This window comes from Carassius auratus, chromosome 17 (genome assembly GCF_003368295.1).
Source record: "Carassius auratus strain Wakin chromosome 17, ASM336829v1, whole genome shotgun sequence".
Classification (NCBI taxonomy): domain Eukaryota; kingdom Metazoa; phylum Chordata; class Actinopteri; order Cypriniformes; family Cyprinidae; genus Carassius; species Carassius auratus.
Window position 1 is genome coordinate 13734461 of NC_039259.1, and position 22586 is coordinate 13757046.

General features: G+C 38.1%; 1 protein-coding gene across 1 annotated transcript in view; it reads right to left on the reverse strand.

The window, feature by feature from the left end:
- Positions 1 to 6948: 6948 nt before the first annotated feature.
- crim1 (cysteine rich transmembrane BMP regulator 1 (chordin-like)) overlaps positions 6949 to 22586 on the reverse strand; it is a 108467-nt gene continuing 92829 nt past the window's right edge. Inside the window, exons 10-17 of the mRNA XM_026285941.1 lie at positions 21190 to 21311; positions 18931 to 19143; positions 18623 to 18838; positions 16588 to 16809; positions 16265 to 16453; positions 15162 to 15278; positions 13808 to 13995; positions 6949 to 12386 (exon numbers count right to left, since the gene is read on the reverse strand). Coding sequence (XP_026141726.1) covers positions 12210 to 12386; positions 13808 to 13995; positions 15162 to 15278; positions 16265 to 16453; positions 16588 to 16809; positions 18623 to 18838; positions 18931 to 19143; positions 21190 to 21311 — 1444 coding nt within the window. The 3' untranslated portion in view covers positions 6949 to 12209. The remainder of the gene's footprint in view (positions 12387 to 13807; positions 13996 to 15161; positions 15279 to 16264; positions 16454 to 16587; positions 16810 to 18622; positions 18839 to 18930; positions 19144 to 21189; positions 21312 to 22586) is intronic.

Genomic DNA, 22586 nt, shown 5'->3' on the forward strand with positions numbered 1-22586 from the left:
TTGAAAACCTTCGATCGTAGCTGTTTATCTTCCTTGAGTGGGTTGTGTGGTGACGTGGCTCCAAGGCAGATGAATCTTATGTTTTGAGGAGTATGTGTAGCATTCAGTAACCACACCAAAGTGGATATTTACTATACTTTGCAATCACAGATTCTGGCCTGCGTCTTGGAATATATGACTCAAATAAGAATTTTCACCGGATATTGTCATCTGAACAAGTAAGTAACAAGTCTGCCAGGTTTGTTCTGACCAACTTAGTAAAAAAGCATTAAAATAAAATGCGCTACCAATGGTGATGTAATCCAACGATCAGTTAGCTCATATCACATCAAACTGTGCTAATTGGGCTATCTGTTATCAGTAGCACATTTAAAGCTGGAATATAATTACATTTCATTTACATGTGTTTCATAAACACATAATCATTTCTGGATTACAATCTGTCATCAAAATGATAAATTTAATTCCATTTCAAGGGAACTTTGAACTGCGTCTATTAGGGGTCGTTATGGGGAAACACCTCGTCATGATCCGTGTCTGAGGCATACATTAAAAAAATACCCACAACATCTTGGCCGGCGACAGCACATGACGTCACTACCGGTGCGACTATAGTACAAATAGGTGCTGAGAGAACATGTCATCCTCTTCTTGTTCTTCATTGACTATTTTATTTGAAGAGTACAGCTTTTAGGAGTGCATGTTTCCCACCAGAGGCTTTGCTCTGACACCTCCAGTTCACACGGTTTTCTGGATGTCCGGGCTGGGCTTATGCTTTCAGGCATTTGAACATGCTTTAGGTCACGTCCCCTCTCTACTGAGAGCTGGGTGTGTTGCTCCCTCAGCTAGGTATTTTACTGCTAGCCATTCCACCATTAAACCATAGGCTGAGTTAATGACTTCTCAAATATATTGTTTTTGTGATGCACCACTTCCATCTATGGGATGCTCTTTTAGAGTGCCACGAGAGCCCCTTAGAATGGTATCCCTAAAATCCATGTTATGGTAAGTGTGCACATGTAGTCTTTTTACACTTTCTAAAATCCACAATTTGGTAAATTCTCACACTAGTAATTTGGGGTCTTTCTAAAATCCTGTATGGTGAGGGCTACGAGCAGCGATCTATAGAGACAGTTCCTTCAGCAAACTCAGAGCAAGCGGTAGCCCCTGTGTGACAGGCCAAGACTCAGTATGATACTAGGATCTTGTTCATATCCCCTTAAAGGAATCTATTTCTGATTTCAAGCCTTGAGCTCTACCCCAGGCCCAGGAGTAGTTTTTGGGGTATGTAGCCTAGGCCTTTGGTTGTGGGGGATAATGTCACAGACAGCCGTCAAACATACAAGGGGCAACTCCCTTAAAGCTTTGCTCACCATGGTTTTCTGGCATGCACTCCTCTCAGCATAGTGGTGTGGGTATACCTTTCCCCATAGCGACCACTAGAGGACACAGTTCGAAGTTCCCTTGAAAGGGAATGTCTCAGTTTACTTATGTAACCATGGTTCCCTGAGTAGGGAACGAGACACTGCATCCTCTAGGTTTCTTGCCATGCTTTGGATGCAAACTTCAGATAAAGAAGTGGATGATGTGTTGTCTCGGCACCTATTTATACTATAGTCTCACCCAGGCGGGAAGGAAGTCGACCGGAAGTTGAAGTCGGCCGCGTGCCACCATCTTGTAGCAGAACTTCACTTGCGTTAGCATCCCATTGACTCCCATTCATTTTGGCGTCACTTTGACAGCGAATAACTTTACATCTGAGGCGTTTAAAGACTTAATTTGTCCATTAATTATTTCTAAAGAAACACGAAAATGTATAAAAGGCTCCATTACCTTGTATCTTACTTTATGTTCCCGTAGAAGCAGTTTTTGTAAAAAATAGGCTAACGATTGCGTCATAACCACTCGACTCTCTGTCGCACAGTAGAGAAATTACCGTGTGGACAGGAGGAGAAGCTCGCAGGCAATCTTTTACTGTCTATGAGGCTATCGGGGGGACGTGGAGGCATAAAAAGTCAAGGGAGAAAATAAATCAGAATACTTACTCCTGCTCACTCACGCCAAAGAACTCCCCGCTCAAGCTCGCCGTCTCTGTAAGATTAACGATGGCAGTTTGCACGCACAGCTACTAGAAGATTGACATCTGTCAGACAGGTTGCTGACGTCATCAAGCTTAGTTTGAGTCTGCGCGTCAGAAACCGAAGTGCTAAAAATAGCTAAAAATGGGCTTCACTTGTCTCAATTGAGTTCCAATGGGGTCGCTGTGTCCATTTCTTTTACTGTCTATGGTCTCACCGGTAGTGATACCATGAGCTGTCGCTGGCCAACATGTTGTTGGTGTTTTTTTAATGTATGCTTCAGGCACGGGTCATAGCGAGGCATTTCCCCATAGCGACCCCTAGAGGATGCAGTGTCTCATTCCCTACTCAGGGAACCATGGTTGCATAACTAATGTGAGACATTATTCCTGCTCCTGTGAGAAAAGGCTAAAAACAATCTGCCTCTTGCAGATCCTCATAAGCGATAGCCTAGTAGCTGTAGACACAGTGTCATCCTCGAATTCTGTGAAAACCTACCTGTACTACTGAAAACATTATTACAAGTTAACTGATGTGAATTGAGCTAAAGTAAGGGGATAGTTTTGAACCATAACTGGTTATGTACTTGCTCAAGTATTGATTTTCGGTTGATTTTCCACCAAAAAAATTACGAACTGCAGCTTTAACAAATTAATACAATTCTGAGGAATTATTCAGAACAGTTAACAAATATACATAATACATAATGCTGAACTGTAAGTTATTTTCAGTGATAACTGTATAAAAATGAAGGTTCTCGAGTCAGGATTCAAACTCTGTAAGCCCGTAGCGCAGTGGCAATGTATATGTTGCTGCACTGTCCACAAGGCTGTCCCCATTTACAAGTAGCTTTTTTTAAAAGCTTAATTGTTTTTCTGTAGCATGCACAATTATATATCTATAGATTCATTTTATCACTTGCATTTCTTTTGCAACCTTATCAGGTGCGTTTTGGGTCATGACTCACCAGCTGAGAACTGGTCTGGGTTGCGTTTCCCAAAAGCGTCGTAAGCTTAAGTACATCATAGACCTGTTGAAACCAATGGAGTTACAGTACGATCAATTTAGGCTTACAAGGCTTTTGGGAAATGCAGCCCTGGACAGTATTCCTTTGTGTGCGTATCTAGCTAATGTTATACACTAATTCTAATAATGAATTACTGCCATGTGCACCTCCACCTCTGACTTTTCCTCATGCATGGACTGTAATAATCAGAAATAATTCCATAATATCCAGTCATTATAACGATCAATAATTGAAGAGAACAATTAATATTAAAATGAATACTAATTTAATGGGGCTTAATAGAGGGAACTGCACTTGCCGCATGCTGTTTGCCAGCGGGACTTGGCCGTTCTCCACTTGCTGGTTCGTAGCAGCTTGTTCCATTAACTCTGACAGAGCTGGCGTAAGAGCCACAGTAAGAGGATTAGCTGATGGACATTTCTGCCATGCCTGGTCAATTATGAAAATGAAAAATGGACAAAAGGTCAGAGTTGACATTCACTCCATATCACAAAACTCTATGCAAATGCCCATACACAAATGGTGGCAAACAAAGAGGTTTATTGTAGGCCACCACATGGGAAAAAAAGATTGAGCGTAATATACTACAGTAAACAGCAAATATGCTATTAGAGGACATTGTCGTATATTCTAGTTTTTCTTGGCATGGCTTGTTTCTTTATGCTTGCACTGTGTTCTCATTCTGTATAAATGAAGCCGGCTGTTTGTGTCTTGAATCTCTTACCTCAGTGTCGTATAATCGCAAGAAGTGGAGCATGAAATAGTCTAACAACCTGAACATCAACATTCGTGAACGCCCGAAGAACTGTTATGCATTTACGGAGCCAAGCTTCGCTTTCTAACGCAGCCCTTCCTTTATCAACTTGCACCTTGATTGTAAAAACCTTACAAATGTCTCTGGATCAGTACGTTGGTAAATGTCATCTGACGCCCTCTGAAATCAATCAGGTTTTCCATATAGCATGGATAAATGATATAGATTAACCTCGTGTGACGGTGTTGCCTCCAGAACAGTACAGAGCATTCTCATGACCTTCCAGCAAATATTTAATAAACACTGTTAGACTTTGTCATGGCAGATACTGCCAGCATGTAAGATTCAAATTCTAACATGATCTATTCACCTTCAGTGACAGTTTCAAAACGGCAAACAAATCTCTGAAATGTACTCTTTGATACTTTTAGACATTTTGCAGTAGTTTATTGATAATTGTCAAATATTTAAAAAATAACACATATTGTTATTATTATTATTATTGCAATAATATATTGTTATTAATAATACAAGTGTCAAATATTTAAAAATAAAGAAGAGAAGACAATGCTGAATAAAGTCGTAGTTTTTGCTATTTTTGGACCAAAATGTATTTTCGATGCTTCAAAATATTCTAACTGACCCTCTGATGTCACATGGACTACTTTGATGATGTTTTTCTTACCTTTCTGGACATGGACAGTATACCGTACACACAGCTTCAATGGAGGGACTAAATCTAAAAAATCTTAAATTGTGTTCCGAAGATCAGTGGAGGTCTAACTGGTTTGGAATGACATGAGGGTGAGTTATTAATGACATCATTTGTCATTTTTGGGTGAACCATCCCTTTAAGGTGTTGGCCAATAACAAAAACAAACAATAACAACAACAGAACACACACAATCAAGTAAAAACACCTGCAAAAGGGTTTGATGACATGAGGGTGAGTGCATTAAATGGCAGCTTTTTAATTTGAAAGTGAATTGTCCTTGAAGGGCTCTACACAAGCTGAAATGCTTGTAAGTCTGTCCCTGATGATTCTCTCCTTGTGGACAATCATGTGATATAATGTGGAACACAGGACAGCCACTAACTAGGAGTGCTGACTTCATATCCTGTCACTGCCGTCACATCCCATCATCTTCATACTCCAATATGTTAAGCACTACATTTTTGTTTTACATTTTCTCTTTAGTGCCATTCATGTGACTCTCAAACCAGTATCAGCATCTTTTACAGCGCAGTAGTACGGAAAGTTTCGCGGCACTCTGTCGCCCCTCAGTGTTTAGATTGTGTAACGGCAGTCATTATAGCTCACTGGCATTTTTTAAGTGTTTGGTCATTCATTATTACTCATGGCAAAAGGTCCTCTAAAGATCAACGACCACCGCCATTCTGCGCAAAACTGACATGGCAGTGATTAAAGCAGAGTGAAACACTCAAATTACGATTTAGAAAGAGAAAAATTATAATAATGCAATGCCATTGATTTTCTAAAGGGATTGACGTGGTTTAATGCAGCGTGTGAAAACGTTATTGTGTGTGAGGACGTAATGTGTTTATAATGATTCTTACGGTCAGTTACACCAACTCAAGCAGCAAAGCTTTCTATCACATATACCAAATGTATTGTCTATACAAGTAGAGACATGTCATGTTTATTGCTAAATAAATCTGCATGGTTCACTGTACATGAACATGCATGTCAGTGCTTTATTGAATGTGTTAAAATACTTGACAATTAGCCCATGCCATCATTTACCCTTTATACCCAATATACCCAACTCTCAATAATACCCTTTGTTATTTTAAACCAGTAACGGCTCCTGAAAGTAAATTTAGGTGGGGCAGATTCTGGGTCGTTGCACAATAGCCTAAATGAAAAATATTTTGTAAAGTTTATATTCTATTCTCTGAACACATGCGGACAAAATTTTGGCAGATATGTCCTTCCAAATGCCGATTTAGAATGTTACAAGTTGTGGAGCTGAAGCGGATGGATATCGTCTTGGTGGAGCGAGGTTCACGTAAGGTAGCGTGAAAATAAGCGGGGCAGTCTCACATCTGCCCCAGTGGCTCTCAATTAGAGCGCGCTGCAGTTCCACTTTTCACCACAGATTTATGTTGTAAAATTGTGGGGCGCTGTTGAGCTCGGGAGGGCTTATCATGCTTATAGCATGTATACATGCATGCTAAAGTCATGCGCTGGATTTAAATATATACTGCTTACTTTACGACTTAAAATAGTATGGAAAATCGGAAACATATTTGTTGCAGAGTGCTGAACACTTTTATAATTTATTATTGTTTAAATTTATATAGAGGTCTATCATGTTGTGGATGAATATTTTGGCCCATATAGACGAGCCAGCGCCTGTTTTAAACCCTTGTTTCCATGGAAAACTAATTAGATTTTTTTTCTTATTAAATATATTCACATACCCATGTTTTCATCAGTTTGTGAATGCAATTAATTTAAGGGGATAGTTCACCCCAAAATGCAATTCTATCATAATAATTTCATCATCTTTCTTCTTTTGAACACAGAAGATATTTTGAAGAATGTTGATAGCCAAACATTGACTTCTATAAATTATTTTCTATTTTGGGTGAACTATACCTTTCAGGTTCATTATTATTATTATTATTATTATTATTATTATTTTATATTGAAAGCAGAAAGCTCTCGGATTTCATCAGAAACATCTTAATTTGTGTTCAGAAGATTAATGAAGGTCTTATGGGTTTGGAGCGACATGATGGTTATTCATTATTGACAGACTTTTAATTTTTGGGTGAACTATAACTCAAACTTATAAAATTGCCAACTATAGGGCCTGTAATATTTATTTATTTATGTATTCAGCTTGACAGCCTCAGCAATTTTTCACTTAATTGATTAAAATTAAATCTATTTTTTTTCCCTTTTCACTCAGATTAATATATGTATTGTAAATGTAATTTCACGTCGTCTTTGATTTCTGAAAATTTCAAAAGAAAAAAAAACTGGATTTTATCCTTTTGGCAGTAACTTTGCTAATTCTAATGAGCTGTAGCACAGATCATAAACATGACAAGACTCTCAGTTGTTTAAAAAGTATTTATTGTGCTGCAAAGAAACAAAATAATACAAGAAACTGGAAAAAATCTGCTGTGCTACAGGAATTCTGAGTCAACTTTTCATCTACCCTTTTTATAAATCTGCAGTATCATGACCCATGTTGACATTATTATTTTTTTACATGAACATTAAACACCAGTAGTACACAAACTCCAGAAGGGTGGATATTTTATGTAGAAATAAAGAATGAGAGGGAGGAGAGGAGAAACGGGGACACATTTCTAGAAGCTTCTTGGGCTTCAATTTCTTGGAACAAACGAACTTGCTTAGCATCCTTTTGTAAAAATGGTGTGCTCTCAAAAAAAAACAAAATAATATAAAAAAAACAAAAATAAAGAACAAACGGAAACTGAACTTTGAAACGCTCTTTGAGAGATCGACACAATGCAAACATCTGTGATTTGAGCTGGGTCCTCCGCTAAGTTCAGTTTTTCTGCTCAACAATAAATTATTAAGGTCATAGACAATATATTACATCTCTAATTCTTATTTTCTCCATACCTTTTTTTTTTTTTTACGTTTTGGCGAGTGACACTCAAGTATTTACAACAATACTTAGAGAATGCACAAAAATAAAAAAATAAAATCAAGACTACACCCCGTGAGACCCAAATGAATGTGCAGGTCTGGCTGAATCAAATCAAATCAAATCCAGTCAGTGGTGTTCACTGGCTTTCATCTATAAACTTAAGCACAGTGTTCAGAGGCAATGAGGAGGAAATGTTGTTTTGTGTGGAAATTGCATTTCAACCTGAAAGTGGGCTATGCACAGATTTCACATTGCTCATTAAATATGGATGACATCTTGCTGAAATGCTGTTGAGTTTATTTTTGTAAAGGTGGTTGGGTCCTCTACAGCGAACCATTAATAATTCTTGTTTACCCTCTCTCTGATGCTTTTTGATTGGCCGTGACTGAAAGACAGGGCTACTAATCGTTTCACTTCCACAAAACAGAAACGTTGTAAAGAATAAACAGGAGTGAAGGTCCAAATCTCTGTAATTAGCCTTATATCCTCAGTTATATCTACACATTTACGTGCTTGAATCAAGGCTAAACCACAATTTTGTGGTCATAATACAGTAAATGATGTTGTGAACATGTGCCTAAGTATTGTATTTATTACATAATTGAATGTTGCAGTTGAAAAGTTCTGAAACAAATGTGAATCCACTCAAAAAAAGAAAATTCACAAAGAAAATAAAACCATTATTCATTTACACGTGATAATTCACGACAACTTTCAAGACAATAAAGCACATTTTCCTTTACAACTATCATTACCGTAATACAAAAAAATTCTAAAATTTCTATAACTAACGAGAATTTTTTTCCTTTGAAATATAAATATATTTATAAAAAATACTTTGATTAATCTGCTTTTAATAGACAACAAAAAAGGAAAAATAAACAATGTTTCGGAGAACGTGTGCTTAATTGTCGTAAAAAATTATATTATAATGCAAACAGTGTCTTAAAAATAGGCTTCATATTCTCAGATCTCAGTATATATATGCATTTGATTTAGGGGTAAAATGTGACTTGGAAGTGTTTTTATGAGATTCACCAGATTACTGCTGCACAGGGTCCCACAAGGGTTTAGGAGGAAAAAAAGACATTCCAAATTAAGGGCAAACTCTGTCTACTAAAAAGATTAGTTAGAAAACAAACTAAACCAAAACAAGAAAGAAACACATAGGTTACTTCTCTCTATATAAAAGTGCCAAGTTGTATAGCTATACAAACAATATCACATATAGATAAAGATACAACCAAGACAAACTATCACAAATAACCAGCCCCACCCATTCCCCTCCCAATGCCCCGCCCCTCGCCCCGTCCCCTCACTTCAACAGCTTATGTCCATCAACATTCCAGTAGTTCTGACACCTGAAGGGACTCATGACAGGAAACGATCAAACGATAGCTTCATCGTTCGGCTGTAAGATCACAATGGATGGCGACGTGACATTGCTTCACGTACAGAAACGAAGGCTTTGTTGCACACAAATACATTTTTTTTATCTAATCTTTAGAATTGGCTGTCCACGCTGTCTTTTGTAAACATTAGATTTCTCTTGGTCTAATATTTAACACTACAAAAATCTATTTAAAAGTTTATTTTTTGCCTGTCTAAACAAAGCCAAAGTGACTCTTATGGGCCCCAAAACGTTCAACTGAGCAAAGCTCTATATGTGAAAACAAAAGGGAAAAAACACACACAAAAATAAGGATCGAATGAGATGTTTGTCTTTCTTTCAGTATCATCATCGACTGTGCTTTTTTTAATTACCACCAAACAAGAAAGGCAATGGAATGCCTGTCATCATCAGTTTGCCATTATATAAATCTCTTATTTTGCTCAATCATAAATACATTCATTAGGAAAATGAACTAAGAACCAATTAAGAGAAGTCATGTGTGCGTACAGGTGCGTTTGTGTGTGCGCACTCGTACGTACATGCGAACACATATACATACACACATACATATATACTCACATAATATTTGAGGTCTTTTCATTTTAGCAATAATATGTACATAAATGTTCCTATAATAGCTTTGGATTTTTGAAGCCAAATTCGTTCTCAGTTAGAAAATGAGAACACAAAGGTGCCTCAGTAATGTTTCAAAGCTTCCAGAAAAAGAGGCAGTTTCGTGAACAGTACAAATAAAGAAAAACGGAAAACATTTAACCACAGTATACGTTTCTCTCAGATCCCCTACCAAAATTAATTTGATCATTGTTTAGACCTCGTTCTCAAAACACTGGCACAATTTCTGTGTAAATCACTTGTAAAACCATTCTCTCATAAACAACGCTCTGTGTCAATTTGTAGAACTACTAGTAATAATTAACAATGTCATTTTTAGATTGGTATTAATTTTGTTAGTAGAAACATTGGTAAATTTTTGGAAACTTAGAACTTGTGCAAATAGTTAGTACTACTAGTACGTAAGCAATCCTAACACCATTCGTATGTAAACTAAAAATCTCGACAGGTATACAACTTTTTTGTTTAAATTATTCACAGAACTAATAGTATTTAGAAATCATTTATCAGATTGATCTTAGGTAAAGACCAATCTTATAAAAATGTATCAATTAAAAAAAATGTCTACGGATAAAAAAAATAAAAAAAATAAAACGGATAGTTCCGGTCCTTGATTCTGATTGGTTGAGCCCCGTTTGAAGTTTGAAGCCCGGCAATCACTTTTAACATTTTTTTGGGGAAAAATGTTTTTACTGATATCATTAAAATTTGCTTTGTTTTATTATGTGTAACCTTGCCATGTATATGGACTAACCATTTATATAAAAGCAGTAATCCCTGTGAATCCATGGTTTACAGTGAATTTATAACAGCTAAGGGGTGCTGTTAGGCACAATGCCCCTTAGCTGTTATAAAATCACTGTAAACCATGGTTTCACGCGGCTTATTACTTTATTTTACATACTATTTTTTTTAAGTTAGAAGTAGGGGTATAGTGGTACACAAAATACCTCATTTGCAAAATGGAAACCCTCCCATGACTTTTAACATTAACAGATAAAGATAAAACTTTAATATGCCATGTGTTGATGAAAACATGTCTCAAGTGCATTCATTTGAAATGAGGGAAATCTGCATAGTTTGAAATTCTTAATATAAAGCATGTCTCATGTTAAGGTTTTTTCACAACCGCTCACTCTGTGTTCTGCGTTTCATTTTCAAATGCATTCACAACATCAAAGTATATCGATAAAAATGGTATTTTCCTACAATCCTCATTGGAAAATATATCAATATACTTTATAATTTCTAAATGTGTTCCACACACATGCAGTAATTAAAATGTGCATGGACTGCTGTACTGAAAATTTTCGGTGCGAATGTGTGTACCGTTACACCCCTAGTTATAAATCCACACAAACACTGCTAAACTTCAGAAAAGTACAAATGTTTTTACAAGCGATTTGCACAAAAACCCATTCTGCTCGCAGGCCCTTTGATTCTGTTTTCCTGGTAAATGTTTCTTAAAGACGCAAACAATCCTCACTACTGGTTTTCATCGCGACAAAATGAGGTTTAAAGAATCAAAGCAAAAAAGAAAAAGCAGCACTTGTAAAGCATAGCCTCAAATCCAAACCACTCTTGCTATGTTCCTGCATCTCGCTTCACAATTCTCGGATTCGTTTCAGGAAAATATATATTTGCTAGGAGTGTCAATCTGCCCTTAGTTGTGGGAGAAAGAGCAAATGGTGTTTGTATGATTAAATGGGAAAACGCTCGTACATATAAGCAGAAATACAACATTGAGACCCCACACATCCATTAACAGGAAGAACTCATGTCCACAGAGCAGTTTACTCGGCTTTTCCTCCTTTTGTCTTTAACAGAGAAAAGAAAAATGGCCAAACTCAACCCACAACACTGGGGAAATAGCAATCTTACAGTAGCATCTCCTACAAAAATGCATATGTCCCAACAACAGAATTTCTTTCATCTGATTTTCCCTCTTTTTTTCCCTCTACTCATCTCTCTGCTGTGCTCCGTACACAGTCCAGCGCCTCCTCTGTCTTAGGGAAGTGAACGTCCCTTCTCGGCCTCTCGACGGATCTGGGAATATCAGGTTTCATAGACAGAGAAGCTTTGGTTCAGCGTTAAGTGTTCACACAAGCACTTGTGTCATAGTTATCACTCCTAAAATAATTTCTCTCTTTTCCAACAGAAAAAGTTAGGAATGCAGGAAAAATATGGTTGAAAACACACAAACAACAAAAAAACAAAATACACCCCAGTTGTCCTAATCCCAAAAAAACGTTCATTAGACTTCACGACTACCTTCAACTTGTGCCTGAACATCCACGAAAACTCACGCTTACTCACAAAAGATGCTCAACCTACCATACCTCTGATTCACAAAAGTATTCTGGAAGAGTCCTGTCCAATTTAACAACCACACTCCATAATGTTTCAGTTACATAGGTGCTGCTTCCATCTCCTGGTGAGACTTTCGGGTGTCAAGGTGTGAAATATGTTTTCGATTTGCTTGGAGTGACTTATGTGAATATTATAATTGTTATTCAGTATCAGGGTCTCTTCTCTGACCACTTGGTTTGGTGGTTTTGTCCGTCTCAACAGTTTTTTAGTAGGTGTCCATGTGCCGCAAAGGTTTGGCAGCTGAACACAGGCTCAGTCTCTCTCTTTCTCGTTCACTCACTCTCTCTCTCTCTGCTGTGTCTCACGCGGTCTGGTAGAAGTTGTCAGCTTGCAGGTTGTTGTGTTTCTGCATGCTGTAGTAACCGCTGTATCTCGAGTCAGGATCTGCAATGCGGAGCATGCGTTGGGAACTGTCCACCTGGACCTTTGTTCCCTTCTGGCAGTCCACATACACCAGCTGGTTATTGAGACAGGTGGGCTACACAGGACAAATAAAATACAAAATACAGTCATTCTTATGCAATTAAATGCTGGAAGACACTACACAACTTTTGCCTCGATATTTGTTCCAATTTAAGTCTTGTGGAGCCCATGCTGGGTGACAGATTTCACTGAAAATCACATAGTTAGTATAAAAAGGGCATAGACAATTCTTATTTGTCATGTGTCTCCTGGCAATGAGGTGCATGTTTCTGCATGAGTTTGTTGTTTTCAGACCAAATTGAAAGTCTGGTAATGTGTTACCCTTGTTTAGTGGCCAGTGTTTCTCTGTAACCATTTACAAAGCCAGCAAAAGTATGATGCCCAGTGTTTTAAAAGTTGTTATTTTAAAGTTGTGTGGCATATTCAAGCCTTAAGTACCATTTTTGGTAATTAAAATAAACATTATAAACTTAAATTTAATCATTATTCAAATTCTGCAATTCTGCATCCTATTTGGTATGTTAAGTGATTGTGGGCGATATGACCAAAATCATATATCACGATATGAGTAATTTGATTTCACAGTAGCGATATTTTTTTAAATAAGGTCTTGATGATATCAACATTTTGATACCATAAAACCATAAAACATTCACATTCTAGTCACTACTTTCAATATTACAAAAAATGAATACAGCTCACTAAAAACAACTAAACAATCAGCAATCAAATAAAAATTATCCCAAAAAAAATTATCAAAAGCAATAGGAAAAAAAATATTGTATAAAATGTATAAAACACTTTATATATAAAAACACTGCATTCGTTAACTGTGTAAATTATATATATATATATATATATATATATATATATATATATATATATATATATATATATATATATATATTATTATTATTAAGGTTACAAGAGCAGTGAGAGATTTTCTTTCTTTTGCTGTTTGATAAACATGAAACAGACAGCAGGAATTTTAGACTGCTGTCACTTTAAGAGCTGCCCGGATCCAATATAATGTTATACAATTGCTTACACTTAAGACCTAAAGACCTTAAGACCTAAATTACATTTTACGACCATACTTGCAAAGAGGGGCATTTTGGCAAAATATCTCCGTTCAATACTCCCACGTTCTATGAGCATTGTCTTCACTTGTGTGCACCTCTCTGACAGCGCTCAGACATGGTCTCTCAGACAGCGCTTGCATGTGGAGATTTCTTTCGCTGCTGATTGTGTTTCAAAGGCTTAAACCATTTATCATTTGCAATGCTTAAAAATGCATGCAAATGACACGTTTTTGTGACCATGTAGCACAGCAATGTCACGTCAGTGTGTAACCTTGATAGAGACAATAGTGCAAAATCTTTACCTTTTGGCAAATTTCTACCGATTAATCGTGTCTCCCAGGATATCGCCCACCCCTGGTATTCATGTAGCAAACTGGGACATATAGGCAGGTACCTTATTGGGTGTGCGGTAGCAAGGCACAGGGATCCACTGCTTACGCTGGTTGACCAACAGCAGGGCGGCGATAGTGAGCATCATCATTAGGATGGGCAGTGCCACCCAGGCCCAGTGCAGACCAGCATCCTCACTGGGTAAATGTGTCTTGCCATCTAGGTAGGGCATCTGCAGACTTCCATAGTCACCTGAAACAACCCACAACACACCTGTTGGCACATTTTGCACCTGATAGCCGTGACTCATTGAGCAGTGACTCACTGGGGCGATGCAGAACAATTCAGAATTGAATCATGACATATGAAATGCAAATTGGGCTTGATTGTAAAAGCAGGTAATGTCAGACATCCATGTCAGCAATTAAGGCAAATGCCAGAATCTTGACAGACAGACATCCCACTCAAATCAGCCTTAACAAAAGCAACACATGGAAAATCAAGAAGAAATTACAGATTGCTAACAGAGAAAATCAAAAGAAACAAACAGCCAGTTTTGTTAAAGTGAAGTTTGATTAAAATTACTTCAGAAGTTACATAATTTTCTCACCAATTCTCTACCACAAGTACACGAAATTACTCGATGGAATGAAATCAGGAGAAATCATAGTCAGCTATAAACACGCTAACAGCTTATGTTTGCAATTAAGTATCTTAAAACAGCTTAACTAGACGAGGTAACTTTTCAAATGAATTATTTTCTAAATGTTACTCCTCCATGAGATGTGTGCTGTCCGAATGATTCTTACTTCCACACTATACTGTACAGTATGTTAAAAGAGTAGTATATCTGAAAATATCTAGACAAAAAGTACCCTGATGAACTACTACATCCACCGAGATTCTGGAGTGTGCATTCGATAGATGCTTTACTATCCCATGAGACCAAGGGAGTGGATTTGTGAATGGCAGGTAAGTGATACAACTGACACTGATAGGTCACATGACAGTAGAAACATGGTGGATGCAATACTTCCAAATTTCATTCATACTACCCTTATTCATACTATACAGAACATAGTTTTTAACAGTTGTGAAGTAAGTTTCAAATCAACTGTAGTTCCTACTAGAGAGTATGAAAATTCAGATGCAGCTTAGTTTATCCTGAACCAGAATACTGGTTTTAGCAGAAGACCTTTATGCTAAAGCTCGCTACAGCACCCCTTGTGGCACTGCTAAGAATACAAAAAGCATTATGCATTGGACTTTTTGATTTCTTCTTTTAAAAAAGTGGCTCATAAGTCATTTGCTCATGAATCAGACTACACTGGTTGTGCTGTGTCTTATTTTATGTATTAAGCTAAGACAGCCCAACAAAGACTTGCTGTCTATATATCATCCCATACTCTGGTACGTACCTCTGAACTGTGGCATAATATCGTTTTCGCTATGAGTTGGCCAGGCTGGTTGATGTCTCTGCTTGTCTCCTCGTTGGTCTGTCTTCTCTATGGGCACATTTGTGGGAGCGTAACTCTCTGTAAAATATCAGAGACACGGGGACACAGAGAAAGATACAAAGAGAGAAGAACAGCGTGTTACAGAAAAACATACACCAAAGCACATAATACAAATCGTAACTACATTAAGAGGAGTCAAGAAGTGCCTACTCAGAACAAAAAAGATTCGGGTCAGTGTGAAATTGCGGGGCGCAGGCTAATTAAAAGCTCATCTTCAGAGCTGCGTCTTTGAGTGGGAAAGCACCAAAGGGTGAGTGATTACCCAGAGTGCACAAGACACCGCTCTCAACCCCCTCACTGATCCAGAGCCAAGTGACACAGCAATAAAGAGGGCCGTGATCAATGACATTATCTCCCAAATGCAAAGAGAGCTAATTTAGCCTCTGTCCGGCTTCGACTTAATCAATCCTTTTAAATGATTCATCTCAACGAGTCTGTATTTAGACAAAAGACCCATTCAATTAGAGAGAAGGTTCTGAGTAAACACTGCTTTATGAGAGCCAGACAGAGAGTGAGAGACAACCAGATAAAGAGAGAACATGAATGAGATAGACAGACATGTTACAGAGAGCAAAACTGCAGGGTACTACAGCTGACACTGTCCTATATTCTAGTCATCGTGAAGTAGTCTGTAGTCCACTTCAATTTATGTGGGGAAAAAATGCAAACCAGATTGCAAATAAAGCAGAATTTAACTCCAGTAGTGGGATGTACATTAGAATTAAATATAGATATATTAGACGCAAACACAATTTTCAAACTGCTAAGTATTTTACAAAAAGCTAAATGTTTCAATAAAACACTATTCTTAGCTAAGAAAATTGACACTAGTTCTGATAAAGGTTGTACACTGTTTGTGATGCCACCTGGTTAAATATTTTAACCATGCAAATAAACTCTGAGTAGCATGTCTGTTTTGTATTTTCCATGCAGATTCACTGTCTCTCATTCCGTTCTACCCATCTGATCTAATCTCTATGTGAGCACAGCACATAAATCCTGACCTGGACACATGGGGCAGCAGCTGCCCTCCACAGTGACCGGCTGATGGCAGGGTAAGACAGGACAGCTGACAGTCGAGCAGAGGGTCTGGCCTTGCAGGCAGTAGCAGTGAGTGCAGCTGTCAATGTCCCATCGTTCCTCGTCCATGTACGTCTTCCCGTTGAAATGACACACGGCCCTTGGCGTGGCATCTGGTGAAGAGGTAGGTGCAAGAGACGCTCGGTCATAGCCATGTCAATAACACCCACAAATGATCAGAAGGCAACTTAACTTGGCTGTCTGATCTGGGGCAATATTATATTCAGCTGTGTATAGATTTACATACCTAGACAGTATGGGCAACACTGGCCCTTCCTGAGCACGGGTCGGGCGCAGTTGACTGGGGGGCAGGACTCAGAGAAGCAGCTGATGGCCCCGTCTAGACACACGCAGCTGGAGCAGACGTTGGGCTTCCAGGACTCAGCGGCCAAGAAGATATCACCATCCTCATTCCTGCAATAGCTGGGCATGCTGTCGTTACTGGGCATCTGAGGGGTGACTGGATCATCTGAAACAGGGGATATATATAGAAACGGATTTCTATCAGGACAACTCGCTGAAGATTTTTGCACGGTAATGGATATGACAATATTCATGCATTTGATATTGGTGGAATAGAACTGCTACACTGCTATATTGCTGTTGTTGGTTATTGCTGTTGCTGTACAATATTGCTGCTGCTGCAAAGCAAGTACAGGAACATGCTACTGCCAATACATACTGTATGGTGATTCAGTACTTTGAGTATTAAAGACACTTCTGCTGCATAAATTTCATATACATAGAACAACCCATAGCAGCAGGTGGAGATGGGGAAGGAGGTGGGTTGCAGAGAAACTCTGAAGTGTGCTGTGAAATGCTCTAGTGAATGCTAACAAACCATTTAAATGTAAAGCAGCAAGCTCATTGGCTGCATGTACAATGTGAACCAATCAGCTTGTGCCATGTAGTTTAAAGCCTGGAATCCACTACATGATTTTTGCATTAATTTTCCACAGATTTACATTTTGAAGAAGCCTATGCTAGTTGTCGAAAGTCAAAGCCAGTCTGGAGATTTGAGTTGACAGATTCCAAAGAAAATCACAGTGTACGATGGACACATTCGATTGTTTAAGCTTCAGACTCTAAATCCACCCAGTTGGAGGATATCAAACATGTTTAATATTTTCAGCCGATTTTAGAACACATTGTTTTTATATGTCAGTCATCTCCTAGAAACAAGGTGCACGTTTCTGCATGAGTTTGTTGTGATCGGAACAACTTTAAAGTCTGCTCGTTTATCATCCTCAGTCATGAAGTGTATGATATAAGTTTTCCTCTGTCACTGAAAAAGTCGGTAAAGAACATGTTGCTTAGCGTTTTAAAAATCTGTTCAGATTTTAAAAGTCATGTAGTGTATTCCAGGCTTAAGGCTGTGAACATCATTAGTTAGCATTAACGATCCATCAGCTTGCGCCATCTAATGACAGAACTATAAATACTTTTTTTCTTTAAATCCTTAGATCCTTCACAATAAGACCAGAAATGTATTAAAGAAGTAAACAGTTTTGATGTTGACCTAAATGAGATCCAGTTTACAAGCTAAAATGAAACTGACAGTCAACGGATTTCTAATAGTCTCCTGGGACACCACGTCTTTGAATTCAAGCATGAAATTTGAAATTTGCTAATAAGTTCACCATATTTCTCTGGGGCTGTATTTGCTCCATGTTATAGTGAGAGTGAAAAAGTTTGAGAACTTTCTCTTGTAACGGAACGAAATGTCAACATAATTCGACTAATACACAAATGACTCAAAAACATAAATATTCATAGCAACTCAAACAATCCAATCTTGAAAAACAAATCTACATTTCTCTCTTTCATTTAGAAAGACAAAAAATGATTTACGCGGTGTCTAGAACATTTTTAAGAGCAGAGTTATAGTTGAGTTACTGAAACAATCTCTGAAATGTGCATCCATTCTATTCCTCTGTCATCCTTTCGGCTCAGACTGTTGATCATGTACTCCTGCGCCAATGCAGTATTCATCATTTCCACCAAACACATGCATTATGCACGTTCACGTTTTGTTAACTTTCCTCCCGTTGAAGGTGTCTCACGCCTCTATGCTCTAAAAGTCCTTACAATAATGAATCTTTTAAAAAAGGATGTTTTTCTGCCTCCCCAGACTGTAGTCCTACAAGATCCAAATATCACAGCCACTTTGGCTTCTCCATGACATTCAAGTTTTCGCAACGTGCTTCTAAACTAAAGTTTAGGTAAGTTAGAGTAGGCCTGTCAATGCTTTTCAAACATTAAGGCTTCTGTTGACCGCGCACCTGGACAGTGAGGGCAGCAGGAATCCTGCGTTCTGATTGGACTGTGGCAGAGCAGGGGCGGGCACACCTCCGTCTCACAGAGCACACGTCCGCTGTGGCAGGTGCACTGAGTGCAGGAGTCAATGTTCCACGTCTCTCCCTCCACAAAGTACTCTCCACCCGGAGCCAAACACACGGACGCCTCGTTCAGCTCCGGCTTATGGGAACTGGACTCTTCTGAAAGAGAAAAATAAATATTTTAACATATGAAATCTATCGTGAAGTATCAATGGAGATCGTAATGTAAGTATGTTGCAGTTTTGGCTCACCTGGACAGGTGGGGCAGCAGTGGCCAGGTCGGATGGTGGGGTTATCACAGGGGGGAACTGGGCAAGAAATAAGGGCACACATTTCTCTCCCAGTATGGCAGTAACAGTCTCTGCATCCGTCATGCCAGCTCTGCCCATTCTCGTGCCTGCGGCCATCCATAGACAAGCAGGAGCCCAGTTTCACTGCTGGAGCCACAGACGTCGAGCTCTGATCTGCACGGAGGAACCAATGAATGAACAATCAACACATCAACGGAAAACTGAGAGCTGAAAGCATTAACTCTGAACAGCCTAAACAAGTTATCAGTAATTCGAATCCCATTTCTGTAACAGCTACACGTCATGGAGTATCACATTTGCATAACACCCGACTATGTTTCACGCAGTAACTTGAACTGCCCTCAAACACGGTAGCTTGTTCGTCATGCCGAGAAGACGCTGTGTTCCATACTGTCAAAGTAAATTCATTTTTTTCAAAGAATCAGTGGTTAAAATATTTTTTTTTTCCACTGTACCACAGCAGTACAAGCCCAGTCTTTGTTGTGTTGCCTTCATTGTACTGACGACTGCTTTTCTAATCTTGGTGAGTACAAGCGGGATTCACAAAACCCTCACTCTTGAAATATGACTGAATCACAACCTGTGAGTATGGTACATAGTAGATGTTTGAAATTTCAAGTGAGCACTCAAAATATTGAACTATGACAATTGGCATATCATTTCTTGGATGCCCTGGGGGTAAGCAGATAAACATCACATTTTCAATTTTGGGTGAACTATCCCTTTAATAGCAAAACAGGAAAAGCCAGAGGATTCCCTGAATCATTTTTGCATTTATATTCCAGACGTTTGACCTCTTCAGTGAAACATTTTCACCGGCTGCACCACAGACAGCGTGAAATGACAAAATATGCAAGTGATGCCTCGCACGCCCCAAACCCCAGAGCACAAAACATTCTCAAATCTCATTCTATCTGCCAAGAGCGTCACCTCTCACTGCCTCTCCATAACAGCGGCAGGGCTCCAGCCAGGCCCCAGTCAATATCACAGAACCATTTCACATTGATTAAAATCCTGTCTGGGTGATATGTGGAGGATGCACGCTTTCAAAAACTCAACGCGAAGGGAGATTAAAAAAAAAGTGTCTTTTTCCTTGCTCTCTCGTCTCATTAAATGAACCGAGCTTGTGAATATTTCACGTGCCAGCTTCATTATTGAAGATGAATCAAATGAGAACACAAGAGTCGTATAAATAATGGAGGGCTGTGAGTAACTGCGAGCCAGGCTTTTGTATATGCAACAGGTGGCCCTCAAAATAAATGGAAAATATGTGGAGGGGGCTGAGTCATCCTGGAGACCCTGGTCTCCTGAATTGGAGCAGTTCTCTTGGTGCACATGGCTCACACTTGGAAATTAAGGAATAACACCTCAACATATCGATTCAGCTGTATGGGGCCAGTGTAGCACTAGATCACCTCTGGACATGAAAAAAATAGCTTTCGATTAATATTACTTAGATTTTTAAATATAAATTACTGAATTTTTTTTTATTTGATTAAAAAAAAAATTAAATGGGAAAATAATATTTGATCCATGTGAGCTGTCTACTTCAAGGGCATTTAAACAGATTTTGCTTATGTATTAAAGCAATAAGCCATGAACTGCAGTGATTTTACCTTGGGTTAGGGGTGTTATAGGGGCCTATAGTATCTTATTGTATTTATAAAATTGCCACAACAGTTATATGATAAAAGTCACCAATCTGTAATAAATAATTGTAATTTTTAATTATATTAAATCAGAATAAACTTATACAGTTCATTACAATGTTTTTGTAGTTAAAACTACAATTTCCTTTAGCTTAAATATATATATATATATATATATATATATATATATATATATATATATATATATATATATATATAACTGAACTAAAGCTGAACTAAAAAATAAGATGAAAACTATAAAAACTATAATTGAAATAAAAATTAAATGATCTGAATAGCCAAAGTAAAAAAAAAAGACAAAGACAAAAGCACATCCTCAAATTATTGAAATATAAACTGATATAAATACTAAAAATACTTAAATGTATAATACTTAAATATTTCAAATTCAAAAGATGTGCATTTACAGACATATATTTTTTTAAGATTTCAAATTTGGAACTATTAATGAGAAATGTAACAGTCATGCTGTAGTTAAAGCAGATAATGCAAAATCACTAGGTCTATAAAAGGCAAAACAGTGACTTACCTCTACACTGGCAAATCAGACAGCCCAACTCATCGTGCTGGAAGCCCATTGGACATGACTTGTCACATGGCAGTTCAGGGCATTTCTTACAACGGCAGGTGTCACAGCCATGCTTGTTCTTACTGATAAAAAAGGGAGAAAGAACAAATTAGCTTGTTAATATGTACATACATGCATAATGCAGTAAGCTTTCCCTTTTAAAAAATAAATCAAACATTTTGTCATGAAACTCTAGATAGCCCAGACCGATAGCTTCTAATTCAATCTGATGTAATCACATCATTATTCACACAGCCCAGCTGGATGGTGTCTTTTCACATCAGCAGCCAATGAGCTTGCTGCTCAACATTCAAAGGTGTTTGCTGTAGCAGTTTCAGAAACCATCCACCTTCCCCAGTTCCACCTGTATAGATCCACTATGGGGTAATTTCATGTATCTTATATATGGGGGTTATGTTGTATTATGTGCAGCAGCAGTATTTCTTACATGCTCATAGCAGCATGTCTGTGGACTTATTGGTTGTAGCAAATCCTGGTACTTGCTCTGCCGAAGCAGCCAATCTTTTCCACCAAGACCAAACACATTAACACTGTCAACTCTTATTTGTCATGACATCTCTTAGATAACAATAACATCCTTCCCAATATATATATATAAAGGGACTGTTCAGACAGAATGTGTTTTTGCATTCCACTGCAATCTTTCTATTTACATTTTTATTTAGCTAAACTTTCGTTAGATGGATGTCTTTGACTCTAATCAAATCAAACCACAAATCCAAGTATAGTAACTTTATAAAAGGCAGCTGCACATTTTTGCCATTTCAGTGCTCACACCTCCCATTTTTCAACACAAAAACATGTTTGTGTGAATGGCCCCTAATAAAAGCTGATTTATTTTAAATGGAGTTGGTTGCCTCCTGAATGCAGCCATGGTGAGATCATGACTAGTCAAAAACTACTTTATCTGTGTACATCTTGTTACTAGACACTATCAATCACAGAAATTAATTAATAGCTTACTGCGATTACCATGTTTCTATTTGTGGATTTCTGGATCCATGCCACTAGGTGTCAGTATAAGTTTGCCTGCACAACATATACAAAAAAATGTAATAAATAAAAAATAGACAGAGTGCACCTTTAAAATAACTCTTCAAGACATATGGCCTTCATAAAGAGTCAGTGCACACTCTCAGCACACTTTGTCATTGGCACATCAAAGCTTGGCATTATACACCAGGTGCCAAAGACACGGTCCAATGTCATTCGTTAACACCGGAACAGAGCGAGAAGGAGAGAGAGAGAGGAAAGAATGAGAGAGTCTTTATTGACCTTACTTGGAGTCCTGTCAGCAGATGGCACATTAAAGACGACTAACCAAAACGACCAATCAA